A 25804-nucleotide genomic window follows, 5' to 3' on the forward strand; every position below is an offset into this window, starting at 1 on the left:
GTGTATGATTTTTTTTTCTGGTTCCAAGATGGCAACTCTCACCTCCCAAAAGGAATACTTCTGGGGGCAAGGGTAGGGACTTCCAGTGGCAAAGACAAGGGGGGAAGGGGGCTGTGCACCTGTCAAGGGGCAGGGCTACCCTTGTAGTCCTTGACAGCTCACTAAAACTCATTAAGTGGCCTTCTAGCTGAAATAATTACCCACCCCTGCCACAGAAACTAACTTGGTTAGAGAGCCATATGGTTTTTTAGGAATGTTTTAGGAATGCAATAAGTAGATGCAGGTCACACTAATGAAATGGGAGCCAGTGTTCTGGAATGCAGAAGGTGAAAAGGACTGTGTGACAGACAGCTGATCCTGAGCTTGCAATGGAAGGAAAAACACAATCCCTGGATGCATAAGTAGGGAAATATCAAACAAGTGTAAGGAGATAGTATCATCTCTATAAATGACAACACAGGGTGCTTATACACAAGCACAGAGGCTGCTGAAGTGTGGTAATTACCCCACTGCAGTCAGCCTCTGCATCTCATATATCAGCGTCCCTGTGCTTCAGTGGAGGTGCTTAAATTAAAGCTTGTTAAACAAACTTTAGTTCAAGCACCCCTGCTGCTATTTTGAAGCATGGGGACACCGATACACATAGTGCTGCAAAGCTTCAACTAGCATGGCTCTTGGAACTCTGCCCCGACCCCCAGAACATGTGTAAAAGTGCCCACAAATCCTAGTTCTGGAATGCTTAGTCTAAGATCTGCTATCCATACTTTGAAAAAAATATGTTGAGTAATTGTAAAGCATTCAGGAAAATTACAGAAATATGTAAGATTTGTCCAGTGCCTTATACAGGTACACTTATGAAGTTCTATCTACTTTAAACAGTGAAAAGATCATGGTCTACAAAGCTACAAATAAAAAAAAAAAAATTAGATAGTTGAGAACTACCTAATCTAGCTGAAAAGGCCCCAGAGCTGGAAGCTGAAGCCTCATGCATTCAGACCAGAAATAAGATACAAATGCAATGTCCAGTGCAACAGGGATAAAGGTCATAGCCATGTTGGTCTAAGAAAACAAGCAGACAGTGCACTAGAGGTCATATCTTTTATTAGACCAACTAGATGGTTGCAAAAAAATGTTTCTCTCTATTTAGTTGCAAGCTTTCAGGTGCACACACCCTTCTTCAGTCATAGGAGAATGAAAAGTATGTAAAATTTCTGCCAGGTAGAAATGAAAATTCTTATTTCACAGGAGAGTTGGAGGGTGGAGTAAGATCTTCTAGCTGGAAAAGTTCATTTTTCACTTTATACAAATTAGCCTCAGATAAACTTTGGAGCAGTCTATTTACCTCCAAAGTGCCCAATGTATTGCTCACACCTACAATGTAATTTACATGTTCCCCAAGAATCAATATTAAGGGTTCAACTTAACATAACTACTAAAATACCTTTTTTCCAGAATCTGTTAAAAGACATAAGGCCTAATGAGTCATGAACTTCAGCTTTACAATTTAAATAACTTGAGACAGGCTTTTAATTAGCTGATAATACTCATATAATAGGAAAATTTAGTCTAGATTAGCAACAAAAGAATCTCAGCACTTCACATTTGAGTCCAATGAAGTGACATCCGTGATATACTTGCTGCCTCTACAGAGTCACAATGGAATGCTTGAGGTTCATTTCTGTTGCTGTTGAAAGCCAAAACACTTACAAAAAGCTCTTTTCTTGAAACATTTATTTCAACTCTAGGGGTGACACTTAACACTGAATGCATGTCCTCTCAATGAAAAATATTCAATAAAGTTCTCAGCAGCCTAATAGGAAAATATTTCTAAATACAAATTATGACACAGGGCAGAACATTGCAAAGTTACCTTAATGAGGTGCATATACATTACACTAGACATTCAAGTTTAAGACCAATCAAACCACCATAAACCCTAGACAGTGTGCTCTGAGTTTTTTAAAAAGAAGCACAATAAAATGTATATATGAAGCAAAGATATTTTAGGGTGGTGGATGGATGATGCATTAACAGTAGCCAGTGAAATGCATCACCATCATAATGTTCTCAGAGTAGTTATACCACAGGCAGCAGGAAACCTACCAAGGTGCCTCCACATTGTGTTATATATTAACATGATAAAAAAAGACCTGAAAATGCAACTGCTAACCGGCAGTCAAATACATTAAAGTAAGAAATGTACTTATTTATGTATTTATTTATTTACATTACTTTGAAGAAAAAAATTAATATGTTGTATAAAATTATCTACTTCATATGCAAGAAGAAAAATCAATTTATTTTCATTCTAAAATTTAACCTGACAAGCTATTTTCAAGATTGCTACCATCTAAAGAAACCTTTTTAATCTCTGATGTGGTAGGACTTCCTTGTAAAAATGAGTTTAATATCCAACAGCCAAACTGGCTTCTCTTCTTTTGGCACTTCACAACCAGTAATAAGCTGGTGTCAAGTTACATCCTTACTGACAGTGTGCATCCTAATGGCCCATGCAAAGTTTATACAGATTCAATCTTTGTGACCAATTCAGTCTTAGAATGCACAAGAAGAAAGAATTTGGCTGACTCAGTCTTTGTTGCAGTGGCTCTTTTTCTGTCAGCCTTTTTTTTTTTTGGTCATCGCTAATTTATCCTATTTTTTTGTCTAAGGAAGCTCCATACTATCCTTACCTCAAAAGATACTATATTTCCAAGGAAACAAATTCCTTAATGAAAATCAGGTCATGAGATGAACCCAAAACATTTCCAAAACTTAAAAAAATACAACCAAATAAATGAATACCAAGCTGGACATATTTGTTAAAGTAGTACCAGATCTTCTTATATCATAAATGTCTAGAAGTATGAGAAGCAAGCTGTCACTTCTGTTACAGAATTCAGACTGCTGACTGCTTTCTTGGTTTAACTGAAGTATTTCAATCATCATTATTTAAAGGATTATTCCACATTAATCACTACGTTCAACTTGAACAGGAACCCCAGGAGACTAAAATATTTAAACCATAAGAGCTCTAAAACCCTTCAAGCTTGACTGTTCAAGGTGAAACTGGATGCTGAAGCTGTATATAACTTATCAAGTCAACCTCATGCAAAGGCTTATAAAAGAAATCTGAATGTAAAGGATTCATAAATAAATGTATATATATATTCCTTAACCCTCCACTTTATTTTTATTTGAACCAGTTGAGTTAGACCATACCTCTGTATAATGTGATGAACAAGATGTTGTGATCCATACAAAAGAAGAAATTACCTACTTTTTCCTAAGAAATATGTCAATAGGACTATGTATGGTCTATATCAAAAGTATTAACTCATCCCCATAGACCTATAGGCAAACAGACTTATTAACTGAAATTTTTCATTATACTCTGAGCTGGTGGTTAGTTTTTCAAATTTTCAAAATTATGTCAGTATTCATTCCCATATCTGAATTGCCCAGGTCATACTGTGCAAGAAAACTTGACTCGAGGCAATATTTTGACAAAGGCAGGACTTCTGCTAAGAATTCTTAAAAGCATTCGATCTTTTGGCTTTATAAGTAATACACAATGCAGGAACTGTGTGAGACTTGGGTAGGAAACAGATGTCTTTCTGAGGGAGGCAGAGGAGGAGGTCTCTTGTCAAAGATCCTGACAAATTTAGAGCAATCTGGAATAACAGCTTTAAAGTAACCAACCATCAGATGGTGCACAGAATACACTGGACTCTGGAAGTGCCTTAGAAATGTGAGAAGAATGCAATGCTATGGATGGATTTTACTCTACCTGACAAGTTTAGTATGTGCCTCATATTACTACTACTACTTGGGGGTTTTTTGGGTTTTTTTGTTTTTTTACAGGAGAGTATATTTTATTAAGGTACCTGCCTACCGGTATTCCAAGTCATTCTAGTCCAGAAAGCTGGAAGACTAAGATACTGATTTAGAACAGCATGTATACTAGTTAAGGAAGAAAATACTTTGAGTAAGATTCTGACTCACCTTGTCACGCAAATGGTGTTCTGCAGCCTCAATATTCAAAGGATCATCAAAATTCAAGAGATCCTGTAAAAGAGACAGAAAACTTTTTAAATATGAAAAACTCTTTGAATATGATAAAATAAGCAGATGAGGCAAAGTATTAAGTAACATTTTCATTTTTATGCTTACATGTCTCTGGTTTAAAGCCTACTTAGTGCAAATGAAAACTAATTCGGTTAAGTTAATCACTGCTTAAGTGTATGCCAAAAGAACATAGACACTACTTAAAGTGATGGCATTTACTTTCACTGCTTGTCTGGAAACAATTTGGCAACTTTTGAAGGACACTCAGCAAAACAATCTCACAGATTCAAGGAATATCCAATATCTCAATGGGCAGAACACTAATGATTCTGGTAAAAAGCAGAAAACCTGGATTTAGAAGGAAGTCAGGCCCACAAGATATTTAGCGCTGCAGGTAGAAGAATCTCTCTGGAGCCTGCTGCTGCCATATTCAAGTTGCAGACACAAGTTTCACTAAATGTGAACCACTAGTATAGATCCCAGTGCATTAATTTGTATGACCACTGCACTTCACATTGTTAAAATAGAGGGACACAAGAAGTTGACAAAAAAACTGTGTTAAGTTAGCACAGAAAATCATGAACAAATCACTATGGAAACAAAAATCATTTTCTCTGGGATTTAAGTCTATTGTGTCACTACTTCTTTAAACATCTATAAAAAGTGAAGTGCCATGACTTTACAAGTGTGAAAGGCTCGCACCACTGCCCCTGAGATTTGCTTCAACAGTAATTAATCTGTATGGTAATTTTAGCACACACTTCCAAATTTATCTTTTTTCCTCAAAAAAATACAAAATAAAAAAATAAAACAAAACCTTAACTACCTACTTACTTTCCAGAAGCAAGCTTAAGCCATCATTTTAAAGCTTAATAAACTGTAATGCCTCCTGAAAAGCCCCTTAAAGCCAATAAAAAACCCAGAAAGCAAAACAAAACAAAACCCCCTCAAACTTCTGAAGAGCTGCATAGGGGAAATACAAAAATGGAGGCTGCAAAGTATAGGTCTTAAAGGACATTATAAATCACTGCAATTTGTTGTGCATCACCAGATGGTCTTACAGTGAATCATTTTACATACACCCTTACTGCTGAATGCACTTGTTGTCTTCTCAAATGGATTCACCTTGCTTTAGTCATTTAAAATGCAATGAAGGACTATTTTTTTAAAATAAAGTTACTCTGCACTGAGGTCGTAAAAGCTCCCCAGTATATTTTTCATTCAGTTTACCTTAAAGGCCATATATATCTAGGAAAATTAAGCCTCAGTGGAGGCATAAAGGCTATAGCTGCCCTGGGCTTTTTACACTACTACACAGGAGAACAAAAATATTTGTGGTAGTAGCACCAGCAGTTCAGAGATCCAGCTCCTTCCCTCTGTTTGAGATAAGCATGGAGGAAACAGGCCTAGGCTGAAGGAAGAGATGGTAAATCAAAGCCCAGACTGTGAGACTGGCTGCATCTCCCTTTTATTTTCCCTTCTTCAACCTTTGCCTATGACAACTGTGCTCCCCCCCTCCCCCAAAAACAGCTTTTCGAAGGAAAGGAGGGAAAACCTCTATTAATTGCTTAAGTATAACATGTAGATGTGGCTTAATTTGTGATCCAACCACTTGCAATCAATTAATAGCTTGATAAAACCAGGAATAAGCCACAAAGTGATTCTACAAAAAAAAAAAAAGTGTAATAACCAGGGATCCTAGTTTTCTATGGGAAAAAGCTGAAAATCTCCACTTAAAACATACACAAAATTCACATTTTTCCACAACCTACTGAAAGCGCAGCAGCATTCTGTGGCAAGCAGTGCCATTTCTGCCCTCTCGTTTTTGCTATGGTTTTTGCCTCTCAGCTAATCAGCAGTGTGCCCCCTCTGCTTCCCCTCTCTCCCTCCTTCCGCTGTTGACTGAGAGAGGCAAAAAGCACAGCAAAAATAAAGAGCAGAAATGGCACTGTTCATTGCAGGACGCCACCACACTTTCTGTAGATCATGAAAAAAACCACAGATTCTGTGGTTTTCCACAGCGAATGGAAAACTAGGTCCCATGATAACAACTTCGTGGCTCTCTCAACAAACTATTAATTGAATGTGGGGCTACATGTCCCCTCCGTGGCTAAGAGCAACAGGTCTTCCAGCAGCAGTAGGAGTTTGCTACATGTTGGTGCAGGCAGAGCCCTCTGCACCAGTAATAAGATGTGAATGGATCCGATGCTGGATCCCACAATGGAGCCTCCTGCCATGCATGTGCAGCTTGGCAGGAGGCGCGATTGTGTGGATCATGCATCAGATCTTATAGTGTCTTGACTTGCAAGTCTAGAGGGCCCCTTAGAAATCAACAAACTATTCAGAGATAACTATTCAGGTTTCTGGTTGCCTGTTTCTGCCATTAGTCCTGGGGTTTTGTTTTGTTTTTTACAATGGTACTACCACTTTTTCCAGCTGCCCTCGGCAGCTTCCTTTGGTAAAAAAAAAAAAAAAAAGATGCAGCCTTTCTACACCTGCCAATTTCTTTGATAGGGACATGGAATACTGGACTCGGAAGCCTCCAGGGCCACAAAGTCCAATCCCCTGCATTGTCATTTACCTACAGAATCCTGAGTCACCACTTCAAATCCTCCCATTCAACTACAGCTACTAGTCATAACACCCAAAACACCAGGGATACCCTATAATATGCGACACACAAATCAGAGAAGGCAAAGGAACTGCTAACACCCTGCCACTGCTGTAAGAGGGAAATAATTTATTGTAATGTGTTCAGAAGATCCCCAGGCAAGAGAGGAGGGTGGCAGATGACAGATGGGAGCCCACATGGATTATTCTAATTTCCTTGCAAGATTAGTATTTATTCTCATTCTGGGGCCAAGGTAAAGCTTCGAACAGGCATTTAATTTCCTCCCATTTTAATTGTTAACCTATGCTTCGATAGCATTTATCCCTTTATCCAAAAAAGGAAGTCTTTTAAAGTTCTAGCAATGCAAATCATAGCCACCTGTCACACAGTATACCAATTTAAAAAAAAAAGGGGGTTTCCACAAAGCCTAAGCTACTCATTGGCAAAGGTCCCTTCATGGCTTTATGGCTCTGTGTAAAATAATTCCAAAAAGCAGTACACGCTCTTCTGTATAAGTTGCAAGGTTACCTATACAAAAGAAAGAAATGGTTCACAGAGGAACAATTTAATGATCAGTAAAATCAGTGGTAATGCTAACATTAACTTCAAGCAACTGTGAATCAGGTCCATTCCAGGTAAAATAAAAAAAAACACTTGAGAACAGAGACTATTTTATGTGCAAAGAATTGCCTACTTACAGTAAATAAAGAGTTTAATCCCCAAACAACATCCTGAAAAGGAAAGAGAGAATCAGTCACACACGTATGTCAAATATTTTGTACATCTGTATTTGTGTGTGTGTGCGTGTGTGTGTGTGTGCGCGCGCGCAAATAAGTAAACCTTAAAATTAGGATAAAAGAGGTTTTGGCAGTTTCCACGCAAAAAAATGTTGGTTTTTTTTTTCCAAACGTTTATTTCAATACACAATGTGCCAAAAAGCACTCAGGACTGCACAAAGCAATGGATAAGACTTCAAAACATTATCAAATATAAATTAACTGGAACAAATAAATCTGTAAACAGAGCTATTTTAAGAATTTCTCTGTAGAATCACTAAATGGTGCCATATTTGCATCTCTTCTGTGTTCAAAGAAAAGAAACAATACAATGCAACTTAGTATACCCATCAAAACTGAACACATTACAGCTGATCCCAAATAGCGTGTATCCGATGCTTGCTATTCAATCAATCCATACAATTATAAATATACATCAAACCAAATATCAAGTTTGAGGAAGGTGATTTAAATCCAATTTTTTTGTGAACAGGAAAAGAGTCTAAGTTTCCCAGATTTTTCATGACAAATGATTTGCTTACCTCTATAATTAATTTCATATAACTAAATAGAGACAGCTAATGTGCTATTACAGGTCCATATCAAAACCAATGAAGCACATGTATATGGTCTATCTATTACTAATGTTATCTGATACGACATGTTGGTATGGTCATTTTGCCTTATGTACCAAAAAGTTCCATTATCTAGCTTTTAAGCTTCACAGGCTACGAAACAATGAGCAAAATTAGGCTACATAGAAATGTTTACTTCTAATGGAAGGAATTTTTCCTTGTAAAAAATGGTCAGTCAAATGGGTCACTAACTGGCTGGATGACTGCACCCAGAGAGTGGTAGTGGATGGGTCATTTTCGACCTGGAGGGATGTGGGCAGTGGGGTTCCGCAGGCCTGTCCTCAGGCCCGCACTGTTCAACATCTTCATTAGTGACTTGGACAAGGGGGTAAAAAGCACCCTGCTCAAAACTGCTGATGACACTAAGATGTGGGGGGATATGACCATGCTAGAAGGAAGGAATAGGCTACAAATTGGACTTAGACAGGTTACAGGGGTGGGTGGACCAAAACAGGATGAGATTCAACACGGACAAGTGCAAGGTGCTGCACCTGGGGAGGAAGAACCAGCACCATACCTACAGGCTGGGGAACTCCCTTCTCATCAGTGCAGAGGCAGAAAAGGATCTTGGAGTCATCATTGATGCCAAGATGAACATGGGCCGGCAGTGTGGGGATGCAGTCAGGAAGGCCAACTGCGCCTTGTCATGCATCCACAGATGCATCATGAGCAGGGCCAAGGAGGTGATCCTCCCCCTCTGTACAACACTGGTCAGGCCACAGCTGGAGTACTGCGTCCAGTTCTGGGTGCCGCACTTCAAGAGGGATGTGGACAACATGGAGAGAGTCCAGAGGAGGGCCACTCATATGATCAGGAGACAGAAGGGCAGGCCCTACGAGGAGAGGCTACGGGATCTGAACCTGTTCAGCCTCGACAAGAGAAGGATGAGGGGGGGAAACTAGTGGCCTGTTACAAACTAGTCAGGGGGACCAGCTGGCATTGGGGGAGTTCCTGTTCCCCCGAGCACTACCAGGAGTGACTAGAAATAACGGTCACAAGCTAGCAGAGGGTAGATTCAGATTAGACATCAGGAGGTGCTACTTCACTGTCAAGGCGGCTAGGATCTGGAACCAACTTCCAAGCAAAATGGTGCTGGCTCCTACCCTACAGGTCTTTAAGACAAGGCTAGACAATCACCTTGCTGGGGCCATTTGACCCTGGTACTCTTTCCTGCCATGACAGGGTGTCCGACTTGATGATCTGCTCAGGTCTCTTCTGAGCCTACTAACTACGAAACTATGAAAAACAGTCCAGGGGCTGGACTGTACAGACATTCCCCCACTCCCACTGCTGGAGAGCTTCACAGGGGGCACAAGGACTGCTCCCTGAGCCACCCCTGACCTCAGGGGAGCCCATTAATTGATAGCATGCCCCTTTCCTCCGTGGAAGGGGCCAGGTTGTCAGGTGGCAGTATGCAGCTGCTGAAAAACAGCAGTTGCCATTGACACCAGGGAGGGTTCCCACCACAGGAGAGTGCACCTCTATCCCACCAGCTTACTGGCAGGAAGGGGGAGCATTCTCTAATGGTGAACACTCCCAGTTCTCCCCCACAGAAGAACAGCCTCTGCTCCTTGTGCTTCTTTGGGATGCCCCAGAAGTGCAAGGAGAAGGAGAGACCACTGTGACAAAGCTCCAGAAGCTTTGACACAGGGTCACAGCAGTCTACTTCACCCCACACTGCTCCAGTTTTTACTGTGGAGTAGCTATACAAGTTCAATACTATACCCACTGCTTGTGACTCGATGCCCTCCTCGCTACCCAGCAAATAAAAATCTAGTGCTCACTTCCACTTGTTATTACAGAAAGATAACAATATGCTTTAGTTATTCCTTTCCTCCCACTTCAGTGAAGATAAATCCCAACAGGAAAAACTGCACTATGACACAGAAAATGAGCATTTAATGCTTACGTAACAACTTGTGGCATTTGCATATGAAAAAAAGTTCAAGGGATAAATGCATTTCAGTTCATTTATTACTTGGTCCCCCCGGTGAAACCAATGTCCTCTGCAATGCATAACATTAATGACCCTATCAATTATACCCTACTGCAGAGGCTGACATAGGACAAGTAAGCATTAACTGGTCAATAGTCTTATTACCCCATTTTCCCTTGGTCCCACTTATAGAAAAACACCCTCTCTTCATCCATTTTTAATGATGCAGATCAGCCAAATGAAATGCACATGGTTGAAGAATCACAAAGTAAACATTAGGTAACAGCTTTTTAAGCTATTCAGCATTTTCTTCTAATGGAGTTTCTGAAGTCATCAGTCGTTGCAAACATTGAAAATCACTTGAATTTTCTAACATACTTACTGAGAAGAGAGCTGTTGTTGTTGTTGGTGGTTTAATTTTTGTTGTTGTTTTGGGTTTGTTTGTTTGGGGGGGGGACTGTGGGGGAGAGAATGGGGTTGAAGAACAGTAAAAGATTAGGATTCCCAGATGTTCGGTTGCATGGATATAATTCTTGAGCATGTGGTGTTATCCTTACATTCCAATACTGACCTTGTTAGCTTTGCATCCTTCCTCTTCCAGGCCAGAAAGCAAAAGTGTTTGAAACAGATCATTCTGTCTTTAGCCCTAACACTAAGTGACAACTTCCATCATGGTTTTTTTTTCATTTTAGCACCATGCCTACTGCTCAAGCAGGATTCGGTTGTTGTAAAAAACTGAACATAGTAGAGGACCACTATTAAAGAAATAGTAACTTCAACATTAAAACTGCAAATACAAAAGATAGTTTTAGTTTATGCCTATAGATTTGTTCTTGGCTCTTCACCCTTCTACATACTGCAAATGTCTAAACAAGAGGGACACGTGATATTTTCTTGGGGACATACCAAGGAAAAACAACCTCAGATGCTGTGTGAAGACTATGATTCCTATTTCTATGGCTTAAATAGAAAGCATGTGCGTGCGTGCATGCAGATCTCAACCTAACATTAATTTTGAGTGCAAGGAGAAACTGAATGTATGACCTAAACCTCCCCCAGTCCCAGATTTTAACTCTGTCTAGTTTTTCAGTCCTCTGTAAGATAGAATGAGATGGAGTAATGCTTCTTTTAGGTATACTGAACTTACTGCTGTTCATGACTGGCACTCTAAACAATGTCTTGGTACAGCACTAAGCAAAATGAAGCATCACCTTTGTGCAGGCTGAGAAAGACAACTTAGGAGATACGTCCGTCTCAAAAACCAGTCTCTCCCAGCTATACAGTTGGTTCAGTGAAATATATTACAAACAAAACACCTTTCTTCTTTTATATTTTTTAGAATGTCATAGCTACAAAACTTCAAAATATAGAAGTAATGAGAAGGGTATCTCTGGTCTTACAGCTACCAAATGAACAGGACGCCCATTCCTAGAAAATGATTTTTACTAAACTAACTTGCTATAGTACTTTGAAGGCACAAGATGGCTATCCAAAGATGATAATATAGAGAGGGGCTACGGAAAGAAGAGGTAGGATACTGGAGTCTAGTGAAAGGAAATGGAACTTATCATATTTTAAGGAGGAAGAAGCACTTCCAGTCCACTTCTGCATCTGCCGGGGAGCGCAACAGGGCCCCCCTCCGTACCTCTCCCCCGCCTTGGCTCAGCAACTGGTGCCTCCTGGGCCTGGAGGAGGCACCTAGGGTCCCCCCCACAGCCAACTGCTGAGCCAGGGGGGTGGTGCAGGGGGGCCCCCCAGGCTCACTCCCCGGCAGACCTGGAAGTGGACCAGTCCCAGGTTCACCGCTGAGCACACTGAGCATGCAGGGAGCCCCCCCACACTCCTGTAGGACTCTCCATCCACCCCAGCATGGCAGCTTTCACGAGTCACACCTGGTACCTCAAGGTATGTAAAAAAAACATTTAAAGCTGTGTCTATGTCCAATCGCTGACTCTCCAAAGCAGCACTGAATCTTCAGATTCAGATTCGGCCGAATTGAATCAGGGAAAGTGATCCAAATCAACAAATTGAATCGCTGTTCCCAATTTCAGCTGAATCTGAATCAAATAGGGTTCATTTTGCACATCCCTATTACCCACTGACTTTCCAATTTTGCAGTGCATCAATACAAACTGACTCCATTTAGGTGATATAATACCAACCAACCCCCCCCCAACAAAACTGTAATTATATGCAGAGACCAGTTTCAGGATACTGGTCTCTGTGCCCACGACACCCTGCCTTACCCTGGTACTTTAAAAATAAAAGATCAGTATTTTTCCTTTGGAATGCATGTACATACATACATATGTGTCTTACTGGCAAGACATGGACTTGTAAGAACATTGCTCAGTGATTCAAATGGTTTCATGTTTATATCTATAATCTGATTAACTCAGGAAGAAGCCAGGAACCTGCCATCATACTTAGAATTTCTTCAGTACTGCAAATGGGTTCAACTGCTCTGTCACATGGATACAGAACAATATGCCTACCCACACCGAAAAACAAGGTCACACCATACATGTGTCCTGTATAAACCAGTATGCAATTCTGAATGGAAATATTGCATTCAGGTACACTACTACTCAGGAAAAAAAAATGAAACAACACACATCAAGCACTTAACCTTAGCAGAACGCTGGCTTTAGTTTTGCTTTAAAGCAAAGTATCTCTCTGGGTTGATAGCATAAACCACACTTCTACATTAAATATTTGTAAATCAATTAAATTATGAGTCTTTTAAGGAGGATGTTTGCAGTGGATGCAATCACAAAGATACAGCAGATACTGCCTTTAATATCACTAATATTTAATATGTTTATATCCCAAAGCTTTGGTCATGACTTTTTCCAAAATAGCATTGCTAAACGGGAGACAATTTTCTTGAAACCACTCTGAGAAAGTCCTAAAATACAAGAACCTGCATACTCACGAATCAGACTTATTATAGATTGTTCCTATGTAATGCTACTTTCTACCTCTTACTCTCCTATACATTTAATATAAAAACTACAGCATTCAAAGTACGCTCACTAATTAAGACTGGCCCCAAAGAAAAACTGACAAAACTGGGTATTTTTAGTAAACTGGAAAGCTGCACCACAGTGACTCAACTTGGGTGTTACACCTGACTGTGGAGAGAAGAATGCAAAATTATGAGCACTATTTTCTTAACTAGGTTCTGATCCTAGAACTTAAGAAACAAAGGCAGATAGCCCCTGCCCCTCAATCTCTGTTGAAGTGTACAAGCGCAGCAAGAAGGGACTCATTACATCTGGATCTTCATGAATACAGACAGGTCTACCCACACAGGTCTCTATGACTGAGTGAATAAGTGTAATTCACCTGTACATGTTTGTTACTAGCACCTCTTTCTGCCAATTCAAAGGATGAATTTAAGAATCCCAGACAGGGAGCCCTGGCTCTTAAACCCCAACTGAGCAGCTTGTGTTTTTGGCTCTGGAGGTCCCTACTTCAACCCCAGTGTGCAAATCATTTAGGGTGTAAGGAACAGAACATTTCTCAGTGCTGCTACCGTCTGAGTCCAAGCCAAACAAAAACATATCTGATGCCTCAGGATGCATCAGAGACCCACAATAAGTGGAAGTCTGGACAAGAAAATGAGAAAGGTACTGGGGAAGTTTTAAAAACTCCAACCTACATTACAAGGGACGGTCTACAAGGGGCCCTCTCTTCCACCCCTTCACATCCGCATACTTGCAAACTGATTCTAATACATTATTAGAAAGAAAAAGAAACACCTACAAAATATTCCACACAGATTCAAAATGCATGCATGTGAACAGTCTGCCTCTACGGCAGTGCCTCTTTTTTAAAATTCAACCACGCTGACTTAAAAGCACAAAAAGCTGTTTGGGATGCAGTTTCTCTTGATTAAAGAATTTTAAAGCAATGCATTTGTCTAGATTCAAATCTCCGAGTCACAAGCTTTCTCAAGCACAACTCTCAACAATTTCACTATTATAAAATCTACAAAGGGATGCGTTTGGAAAACTATCACTGACTTTTCTATTGATGCCCTCATAAATCTAACAGCAGCATTTTTCAGACTGTAAAAATGCAACTTTCAAATTAAGGTATTCTTTAAATATAAAAATATGTTTGACAGATTAATTGAAAAAAAAACAGCTAAGTAATTCCATCATGGAAACTTCTTAAATTATTAAGAAACATTTTTGCTTTCATAGACTCTAGTCAATTAAACTGAAGACAAATTTATTATCCTAACTAAAACATTTAAACAAAACAAAACAAATTCCAATCAACTGAAATAATAAAAAAGTCTCATTTACATATTAAAAAATTATACAGCTACTTTTATTGTTAAATAAAGACTACATCAACTATAAGAATACCTCCTCCTCATGTTCGAGTTTAGCAGAAAAGTTCAAGTACATTTTAAAACCAATTAACTGAAAAGTTGAACTAATGAACATGCTGACCTTGCAGCCGTTTGATGGTAGCTGCCCCCTGATTCTTCCATAGAGCAGTTTGACTTCCTTCCAAAAGGTCTTTCACAAATGCATCTTGAGCAGGTCCAAAGAGGTGATCCTCCCCCTCTATGCGGCACTGGTCAGGCCACAGTTGGAGTACTACATCCAGTTCTGGGCGCCATACTTCAAGAGGGATGTGGACAGCATGGAGAGGGTCCAGAGGAGGGCCACTGGCATGATCGGGGACAGCAGGGCAGGCCCTATGAGGAGAGGCTACGGGACCTGAACCTGTTCAGCCTCCACAAGAGAAGGCTGAGGGGGGGATCTAGTGGCCTGTTATAAACTAGTCAGGGGGGATCAGCAGGCATTGGGGGAGTCACTGTTCCCCCCGAGCACTGCCAGGAATGACCAGGAATAACGGTCACAAGCTGGCAGAGGGTAGGTTTAGGTTAGACATCAGGAGGCACTACTTCACGGTCAGGGCAGCTAGGGTCTGGAACCAACTTCCAAGAGAAGTGGTGCAGGCTCCTACCCTGGGGGTGTTTAAGAGGAGGTTAGATGAACACCTTGCTGGGGTCATTTGACCCCAGTACTCCTTCCTGCCATGGCAGGGGGTCGGACTAGATGATCTGCTCAGGTCCCTTCCAACCCTAGAAACTATGAAACTATTTTATGTTCTTTCCCACAACCAATGGCAACTCAGCTCCTTCTCAAAGTCCTGGAGCATCTAGTGCTCTAACACTCTTCCTGGCTCTGTTTCACCCTGACCTTTCAGCTTCAGTTGCCCCAATATTTATCACTGTTATCAGTCAAGCTTCTACTTTTGCGTCTCCACCACACTCCTAAGGCATCCAATTCTCACTCAGGACTCCACTGCAACTTCTGTGCAATTTTTAGATCAGGGATCAGCAACCTACAGGCTGGGTCCAGCCCAAGGAGCTTTTGGATCTGATCTGTGGATGTGGGGGTCCAGAAGCAAGGGGTGCCACTGTAGAGAAAGTTACAGAGTTAAACTAAGAAGTATAATTAGATTAAAAATATGCTATTTTAGTTTCTTTTAAAGTTACCTTGCGTTACTTCTTATCACAGATGAGGCAATAACAGAGGCACATTCTCCTACTTCCCAATTTTATTCATTATGTATTTAAATATGCAATTTTTACACCACCCTTCCCAAAAAAAGGCTCAGGGTGGTTTACAGCAAAAGAAGCATAACAACTTAAAAGGGCAACTAGAATAAATAAAACAAAATAACAGAACACAACAAAAACAAAGCAGATACCCACTAAACAACACATTCACTTAGTTTTGGTTGCTATATTTGTGTCCTAATGAAAAAGTCTTCCAGTGCTTCTGAAAGCTGTCCACTAGAGCCCAAGTCTGGACCTCAAGAGGAATGGAGATCCAGAGCTGAGGAGCAAATGCAGAGAATGACCTCTCATCCATTTTCACCAAGCACACTTGGTGCGCTGATGGTACTTGAAGGAGTTACTCTCAGCTGACTTTAAGGATTGAGACAGGCCACCAGGGAAAAGACGGTCCTTTAGGTATGTAAAAACCATTTAGGGTTTTCTAGGTTAAAACCAGCACCCTGAATTGTGCCTACAAGGGAACCAGTGCAGATGCTGGAGGGCTGGAGTTATGTGCTCCTGAGGACCATCCCTATCAGAACACAGGCCACCTAATCCACCCAAACCCACGTTTGTGGATTAGGAAACCAAGCGTACTCTGTAGTAAACAGATTCCCAGGATTAGTTATGTGGTAATTTAAGTCCTTCTGTATTTATTATTTGGTATTTCCTTTAGCAGCCAACTACATTTTGAAATAAAATACTAAAATAATTTTTTTTACTATTTGATAATGTACTTGATCCTTCCCCTAACAAACTAAAAAAATGGGTCTCCCTTTTTTTTTTTAATCATCTCCCCCTTTATTTTAAGCAAGCATCAGAAAGGTTTGATTTCACAACCTAAACAAGTTTCAAATGAGTACAGGCACACCAAGATAAGCAGGGACTTATAATTTTTCCATATTTGCCAAGATACCATGGACAGCAACAGGAACATCTCTAGCATCAGGCAAATCTTCAGCCCCACCAAATTTCAAGCCATCAAAGCATGGAAAAATCTGCTGTCTCCAACAACAAAAAGCACTTATGATCTCAGTGAAAATCATGTTTCCCAACCACTGCCCTTGGAAACATCTTAATTTTAGCTGATATTTCCAAAAAAAAAAAACAAAACCTGTGTGAGGCAGTCGTCCATTATGGAAAATTTCAGCCCAAACGGTTAAAGTTTGAAGAAAAAGTTAAGCCACTGAAGACAAGAATTTATGTTGGAGGTGTTGGGCAATTTTAACTGAGAGGTAATAGGCTCTACCTATAATATTGTATGTTCCCTTTGATATTATGCAACATTCTCTTCCTACCCTGTGAGAGATGTAAAAATATCCAAAGCTTTTTAAAAAGTTAAGCTCAATGGGTCAGCCACCGGAGTTCATGTAGATGCAGTATATACACACCAAACAACAACAAAAACATATTAGAAATTATTTCAGTGTTCCCATTCTATGAACGGTATGTATTAAATATCAGCAAAAGTACTCAAGTAAAATATTCTAAAGTAAGTGTCAGGATGTATTTCAGAACAATTCTGTAGTTGTTGATAACCTTGATCTCCCCAGAGTATTAAAGCTTTAAAAAAATTTTTTTACCTTATTGCAATATAACCAAACTACAACTGAAATTTACTTGCTGACAGTAACTGGAGAGTTCCAAAAATATGCTATCTGTACAAATTCACACAGTAGTACATCATGGTTCAAACCTCAAAACCTTTTAAAACTTTCTACCTATAGATCCAGGACACTTTCTGAAAAGGTAGGTTTCATGGGAATGACAAAGCACACTAATAGCTTTAATTTAGCCATTCCTTCGAAAACACCAACAACTTTTGAAAAACAGGAATGGCCTCATTAAAGCTATTAGTGTGCTTTACCATTCTCATGAAACATACCTTTTAAGAAAGTGCCCGTGGGAACCACAGATGTTTGCACTGTAGAGGATTTGGCTTTGCCAAAAGCTGTTAAAGAAAGAAACAGGATGCTTTTATCTCTTATGAAGCAAGAACTGAAGGACAGATTTTTATAAAATAACTATTTTTCACTGATTTTCCAATAAGTTTTAATGAACAGAAGGTGAAAAGTGTCTAATGCAACTATACTATACATAATAAAACCATGGTAAAAGTTACCTGTCATCTTCAGAATAAAGGTAAAAGTACCAGGCAGAGTGAAAATATATTTTCTAACTACAGTAGACAACCCCCCCGGCCTCCAAACAGTCCTCATCTGATGGGACTCACACAAAGTACATATGGTGACATGCCATTCTTTGCCTGAAAGATATGAATTGCTTTAACAAATTTCCACAGGACAAAGGAGCCCAAGGGTATCCTCACACAGGAGGACACATCTAAAGGGTCTTTGTAAAGCTGAATTTTTTAAATCATATCAAATGTGGCAGAGAAATTTTACATCTGTAGTGAACAGGGATCATCAGGGATTTAATTTAAGGCTCCCAATTTCACCTTCAGATTATCAACGATGACTGGTTAATGTATTAAACATTTTGAGATCCTTCTCCCCCTTTAAAAAAAAACAAAAAAACAACACACACACCAGAAAACCCTTGCTAAACTAGGTACACGACACTTCAGTTCTGCTTCCCCTGGGGACAAATGCTTGAATGGAGGGCTACAGAGCTCTCCTAGAACTAGTCATTGAAGACAGACCAGCATTTCAAATGTAGCTTGAGGAAGCCCTGAAAAATGGGACAGAGACCTAAAAACACACAGGTTGCTCCTCTTAATTTTCTGTTCTATACAGAGGCCTCCAACTGGTGCTTGGGATGGTTCTCTCCAATTTAGGAAATAGTTCTCAGGTCTTTCCTGGAACATCTCTTTGGAAACTGTGTCTGCAGCCAAGGAAAAATGTAAGGCAGGTCCTTTCCTCCTGCAGTTTGAATTGAAGCCCACTCTTAACTGACTGAACAATTTCCAAACCCTTGTGCTCTTGATGCTGAGCTTTTAGGAAGTTACTCTACTAGGGCATCTTTTCTGTGGTGGCAGAAGTGCTTATCCACAATAATAGAACAGAGCTCTTTCAGTAAAACAGAATTACAGTAAAATCTTTGTTATTCAGTATCCCCGGGGTAAGGGGATCACCAGTTACGTAAAAATTCCGGTCATCTGGCAGCAGTAGCCACCATGTACAAGCCTTCCCCTGCCTCCCCACTCCCACGCCCCACCTTGTGGCAATTCCAGTTAATACAATCTCCGGTAACTTAAATACCGGATAACAAAGACTTTACTGTATTAAGAATAATGACTTCAAGATGGAAATAAATAATGAAAATATTATAAAAACAACTACATAATTCCATTCAGTTTCATTTCAATTTAAAAAGCAGATCTTTCCTACCTAGTCTGTGCCACTGAATTTGTCTTTCCCATGACTGTAAATAATTCCATTAATCTTAATATTCTTTTATTCACAATAGACAATCTACTGCTTAATTCAGTGAAAGTTTTGCATTACATTTAAGAGGTTCATATTTAATGCAAAATAAACTGTTATGCTGCACAACTAGTTTAACAACAGGTTAGTATGAGCCTTTAGTTGAAAGCACAGTACTGGTATATCGCAGAGTACTCTGCTGTCTTGAACCAGATTTCATATTGGTACTTTGAAAGCTATATTAGCTTAACTGTTATTTACATTTTATGATCTATTAAATTGTATCCCATTTACTAGCCATGGAAAATTTGATAAACTGATTCCAGAAAGTAAAAATGAAGCATAATGCATGCGATTTAAAGTAGACTTGAAAAAACCTCAGTTCAACCAGTAAACCTGAAATTTTAATACTGTCAATTGGGACCTGGACTACATTTTTAATAAAGATAAATGTAGGGCAATTTGACAGTTTTGTTTTTTGGGTACCAAAATAGTGAAACTGATGATTTGGGGTTCACAGCAAAGCAATACAGCACCAAGATGACTGTATAATTGTAATTTGTTTGTCCATTGTAGGCACTTGTATAATACATTTCAATCTATAATTTCATATTCTATATTAGTATCATTGGGAAGAGCGACCAGAGCTAGTTTGATTACTGTTCATGTATTTAGTAATGAAGTTAGCTACTTGCATGAATCATGCATATTGACAGGCAAAACACTAACAAAATTTAAGAATAAGATATTTAAATTAATACAATATTTAAATGAAAGCAATGGTTTTGGGCTTGTTTTCTTCTCTAACTAAAAAGCTTTAAAAAATTTGCTTATGTTTTGGAAAGTAGTACTCTGAGACCCTCCCTAGGCAAAGCACAATTTAAGCTCAGGATTCTACATAATGCTTATATCTATTCTGTTTTCTTAAATTTTTAGATACAACCCCCTTCCCTTGAAAGGGAAGTTAAGCTGGTATTCTGGCATTTTTTGAGACTCAGTCATGGCAAAAAGCAAGTTCTCAATTAGCAAGCATTACTCACAGCAGGCTTAAGTGCAGGTTAAGTCCTTAAAAATCCTGATTTCTTGCTTATGAAAAAAAAAGAGTGAGAGAGAAATGGCTTTCACTCATCCTGTTAAAAATAACACGCACAGAAATCCTGCTCGTCCTGAGTGGTTTGGATTCCATTATGTAGCCATTCAAGTGCCTTTCAATTTGCCCTGCACTGAAATATTTCTGAGAAGCCATTCTATTTTTTGTGTACATTTGAATATACAAAATGCTATGCCAGCAAGCACACAATGTTCATCTACTTCGGTATCATATCTCAAGTCGCTCCAGATCAATATGTAAAGCAATCTAATTATCAATGACGCAGAGTAGGCTGAAGGTTTTAATGCCTTATTTGCTTCGGTCTTCGCAAATAGGGGCAGCTACCAAACAAGCGTAGTTGGCAACGAAGTTAGGAAAGACAAATAGTTGAAACGGGGGCATCAAGCTCAGCCAGCCCTGTGGACCCCCTTGTGCAGTGCCCAGGTGCAGCCTATGTGCTGCATGCCTCAGCCCTGGAGTTGCAGACACACTATGGATGGTGGGGCTAGGATCCAGAATGACCTGCATAGAGTGGAAAAATGGTCCATAATCAATCAAATAAAGAGAGACATGGACAAGTGCAAAGTTCTGCATTTGGGACAGTATAATTGCATGCACAAATCCAGATTGGGGAAAGACTGGCTGCAGTAATGCAGAAAAGGACCTGGGGTTTACAGTGGACCATAAGCTACATATGACCCAGCAGCATGCTCTTGCTGCAAGCTGGCACCAGGAGTGGTTGCCCCTACATCCCCATTGCCCGACACACCCCAGTTATATTACTGCAATCATTTGTCTCTAGGCTTAGAGAAGAGATAGATGAAAAAAGGGTATTTCCTAAGGAAGAAACACTGATCCCACCCATCCTTTGTCAGCTACTTCACTCTGAATAGCATCTTGCAAGTTATTTATATATAGGAATTTATTCAGCCTTGATGCTTGAGGCAGTCAGAGCTGTCAATCAAAGCCAACAACATGAAGTTCAGCCCACCAATTTCCCCTCCAGACTTGTACTTCCAGGCTAAGTACAAATAGTCAAAAAGCATGGAGACAGAATTGATTCAATCTATGCAGGTTTCTTTAAGTTGGGCAGATTGGACCATTGGCAAACGGAACTCACGGTCATCCTTCGGCTGGAGAAGGCAGGCAGACACCTGCACTGGACGAGGCCAGATGATATGCGGTGCTCTTGCATGCCTCCCAGTGTAACAGACATTACTGAAGGCACTCAAGCGCAGCTTCACTATCCCTCACTGGCTGTCAAGCAATGGAGGGAGAAGGGCTCACCCCCACTTGGCAGCCTGGGAGTCCCTGGGCTTCGTCTGGGGTTGGGGCATAGGGTTCCAACCCCAGGAAGGACCACAGAGGAGGGTTAAAAGCAGGGCTTGCAAGCTGCTGGGGGGAGGCAGTGCCAGCAGCACACCCTGCATTCTGAGACAGGTGGTGGGGCACAAAGTAACTCTGCCCTGTCCCAAGCCCCGAGAACCTGTACTGCAGCAACTCCAGGAAGGGGGAATTCCTTTCCCCCCCACCCCTCAGTCAGCACCTCCTTCCATGCACCTGTGGGGCTCCAGTCCATGGGGAGGGGAGGGCAGCCATGCCCCTGAAGCGGAAGCCTCTGGTAGTGGTGGGAAGGCATTCTAGTCCAGGAACAAGGGCAAGGCAGAGGGGTGGCCAGCGGATCCCTGTGTCAGGCTGAGCTGGCATCCACAGCCAGTCCCTGTGCTGGGCTGAGTTGGCAGTGCCCTTCCCCTATGGCTGTTCCTACAGTGAACTACGTCCTACCTGGCAGGGGGGCGGAGAGCAGCAGCAGCCATGCACTGGCAATTAACAATAGCATGACTGGGCTCTATCCCCAATCCCAAAACTACTTTGTGCCATGCACACTGTGCCATTAAATGAATGTGTGTCAGAGGCCTTAACAGCACCTTTTATTACTGCATATATCCATCCATACACATGGGATATGATTCAGCAGTAAGACTACAATTTTTGACTGATAGCTCTTAAGGTTTACTACTGATAGGGGGTGTCTTGAGTCTAATGAGGGGTAGGGGTGTTTTGAGTGGTGAAGAACAACTGGTATAGACCCACAAGAATATTAGTCCTCTTGAGCATAAAACAAAAACTGAAAATTCCTGAATGTCACCATTCCTCAACAAAAAACAATGAAACTCACAAATTGAGTATCACCTATGTGGATGTATCACCTCAAGGAGCCTCCCTAGAACCCACTGCTCTGAGCAAGGCAAGGATCTTGGGACAAAGTAGTATGAAGTTCTGGAATTGTAGGATCCCATAATACATGCACATGAGGGACCAAAATTAAGGTTAAACAGACAAAGATCACGCCAACACTACCACAACATTAAATTTTGCCATTTCCCTAACTTGAGTACTGAACTAATAATATTCTTTTAATTTGTTTTTTTTGTAATGGAGTCATTAAGAATGAGATATGGAAAAGACTTGATCAAGCACTAAGCTAATCAATCTCCCTGCCCAGCAGCATTATTATGTAGACTGCATCTCTAATTTCCAATCCTTTGTAGCAAGACCTTTATTATATGTGAAGCATCCATTGCTCTGCAGCAAAAATCTTTGCCCCTAATGTAGCTAAAAATTCTCCTCATTCAGACAACTGTTCCAAATACATGGACTGACTTTTCTGTAACAGGAAAAAAATCCATTCCTTAAATCACCATTAAAATATGAAATGGTACCAATAATTTTAATAGTAAATTCAATAAGTGTTTGATGTTTTTCTTCATTTAGGTTTTGTTGTCAGTAATGCCCAATGAAGAATACATAGAGCTTTGCTGATTTGGGGTTTAGTTTTGTTTTTTTTAATCCCAAAGGCATAATTGCCATCTACCTTGAATATTCTTTTGCATACTAGTTTAAATGATAAACAAAAATCAAATTCTCCCCTGTGTTATGTTAACTGGAGCCTTTGAAACTCCTTAAACCTGTGCTGCTTTACTATTCATTAGGGGTGTGTGAAATGGGCTGTATTTGATTTGGATTTGGCCCGAATCTGGGACAGCGATTCCATTAGTCAATTCAGATCACTGTCCCTGATTCGATTCAGCCAAATCGGAATCTGAAAATTCGATGCTGATTTGGAGAATCAGCGATTCAGCCATAGACAGTTTTAAGTGTTTTTTCTATGCATCTCGAGGTACCAGGCACAGCTTGTGAATGCTGCGATGCTGGGGTGGATGGAGTGTCCCACAGGAGCATGGAGGTCCTCCACACCCCACTAACTTGGTGGCAAACCCGGAAGTGGACCAGAAGTACTTCTGGTCCACTTCCGGGTCCACTGCCAAGTAAGTGTGTGTGTGTGGGGGGGGGGGGGGGGGGGGGTGTGACGGGACAGGGGGGGACAGGACACCCGTGCACCCCACCTCGGCTCGGTGATCGGCCGCAGGGGGACCCCGATGCCCCCCCAACCCAGGAGGTACCAGCTGCTGAGCCGGAGAAGGCACAGGGGGCTCCCCAGCAGTGCTTCTGGTCCACTTCCAGGTCTGCTGCCGAGCATCCTGGGGAGTCCCCCATGCTCCTGTGGGGCACTTCATCCACCCCACGATCGCACCATTCATGGGCTGCCTGGTACCTCGAGGTATGTAGAGAAAACATTAAGGGTTCAGATTCGATTCAGATAAATTAAAGGGCTTCCTGATTCAGTCTGGAGATTTGGCCACCGAATCAGGCCAAATCGAATCAGGGACTGAAACACAGCCCTACGATTCATTTGGTCCCTGTGACATCCTGTTAAGTGGACACCCAGGAAGTTGTGTGGGTGCAGCCCACAACACATTGTGGGTTGCAAGTGTGGCCTGCAATGGCAAATGGGCCGAGAACCAGTGTCATGGACAGTTCAATAGAAAGAGCTGTTTAATGCACAGTAGTCTTCAAAAAAGGAAACAAAATATTAAGCTTTATCTTCAGTAGGAAGAAAAAAGAAAACTAATAATTTGATTTGTAATTTTTTTCTATCACTAGTATATGCCACTCATCTTGAAGACAATGATTAGTTGCAACTACCTCAATCCCCTAAAAAACTAGCAGATGTAATAAGAAGCACAGAAAATGTCAATGTGTGCCAAAGTCTAGCACTGTTAGAGAAAAGAAATAAGGAAAAACATGTCAAAATATACAAGATAATGAAAGGTAAACACAAGGTGAATTAGGTGCCATGTAACATTTAACTGTTATCTTAACATTTTAAGAATGTCGACATTGAATACAGGACCTGCCTTCACAGACTAGCTACAGAATAAAGAAACTATGACATTTCATGTTCTAAATATAGGCCAGGGTGCATGAGAAACTTCCAAACATTTATAGTAGAACACTCTTCAGAAAAGTACGATGAGAAGCTATACTTGCCAATGGTAATAAAGGATTTGGAACAACAACTGAAATGTGCCCTACCTTGAGAAAGTGTGTTCAGGAATCTTCTAGATACAAAGATCATAAATTAAGGCAATTTAACAAACAAGTAACTATTTTACAAGCACACCAAAACCCAACTGTACGTGTTCGGTCAACACACTCTGAGGTAATCGAGTAGTCTAAAGGTTTATGTATTCAGTATGTTCCAAGATAACTGTAATGCAAAATGAATGCTTTAGTATCTCATTATTTTCATGCAAGTTCTCAATATCTGAGGTCCAACTATAAGATGGGCTAAGTATTTGGATACTATAACGTGCCATTTAGCAGATCTTCATTTGGTTCTATGATCATGTTCTCTCCTCTGAGGAGGCAAAACTGTGTTTAGGGCCAAGATCATCATGTTGCTAAAAGATACACACATACATCTAAAGTTTTCAAGACTGCTTAACAGTGTGCTATCATTGAGGACAAACTTTGGTTAAGTTATGGGTTTCAGAAGGGTTGGGGAAGTACAAAGTGGAGAGAATAGTTTATCCTGAGTACAGTCATAAAATGAGAATCCTTGATCAGAGTCCAAAACATTAAATAAAATGAACAAAGTATAATGACAGAATGTAAAACGAATCAGGACTAGTGGTAGAGGTGATATCTTTTATTAAACAAGCAAGATTTTTTGCAAAAAAACCCACAAACGTTAATCTAGTTGGTCTAATACAAGATATAACTTTTACCATGAGTTCCGATTCTTTTTGCCTCTAGACCAATACGGCTACTAAAGGGATACATGATAGAATGTGAAATTCAATGCTGCATGGAAGTTTGAAAGGAGATACCACATGCTGTCAGAACATATTTAATCAAAGGAAAACTTTCAGGTATTTGACACAAACAGTGATTTCCAGAAAATTTTAAAGCATAATTTAAATGCCTCTGCTAGTAGCTCTCTAATTAATTCTAAACCAAATGTTTAATACTTTATAGTTACCTTATTTTTAAGACATTTTTCTTTCATCTCTACAACCAAGATCTTTGCTGCCACCACAAGGATGCAGAGGACACAGCAATGCTTTTACTTTTGTTGTTCTAAATAAAACAGTCTTATAAAAGATTAAATACTAGTGTTTTACTATAGTTTGTCTGTTTATAGAATCATAAGCAAGCCTGGAAGGGATCTCAAAAGGTCATCTGGTCCAACTCCCTGCTCAAGACAGGATCATCCCTGTTTAAATCACGTAAGAATCATCATGCGTCTCACCTGCTCTTAAAAACATCCAAGGAAGTAAATTCCACTACTTCTCCAGGTATTTGGTTGCAATT

At 40.3% G+C, this 25804-nt stretch overlaps 1 protein-coding gene across 3 annotated transcripts in view; it reads right to left on the bottom strand.

Moving 5' to 3' along the window:
• UBE2F (ubiquitin conjugating enzyme E2 F (putative)) overlaps positions 1 to 25804 on the bottom strand; it is a 118365-nt gene that overhangs the window by 36554 nt on the left and 56007 nt on the right. For 2 of the 3 annotated variants that reach the window (XM_090045051.1, XM_090045050.1), the window contains 2 exons: positions 7375 to 7407; positions 4003 to 4065 (listed from right to left, as the gene is read on the bottom strand). In XM_090045051.1, the coding sequence (XP_089901177.1) occupies positions 4003 to 4065; positions 7375 to 7407 (96 nt within the window). The remainder of the gene's footprint in view (positions 1 to 4002; positions 4066 to 7374; positions 7408 to 25804) is intronic. The other variant, XM_090045052.1, reaches the window with a different exon arrangement.

This window comes from Crocodylus siamensis, chromosome 4 (assembly GCF_052110815.1).
Source record: "Crocodylus siamensis isolate JL-2025a chromosome 4, ASM5211081v1, whole genome shotgun sequence".
Taxonomy (NCBI): domain Eukaryota; kingdom Metazoa; phylum Chordata; order Crocodylia; family Crocodylidae; genus Crocodylus; species Crocodylus siamensis.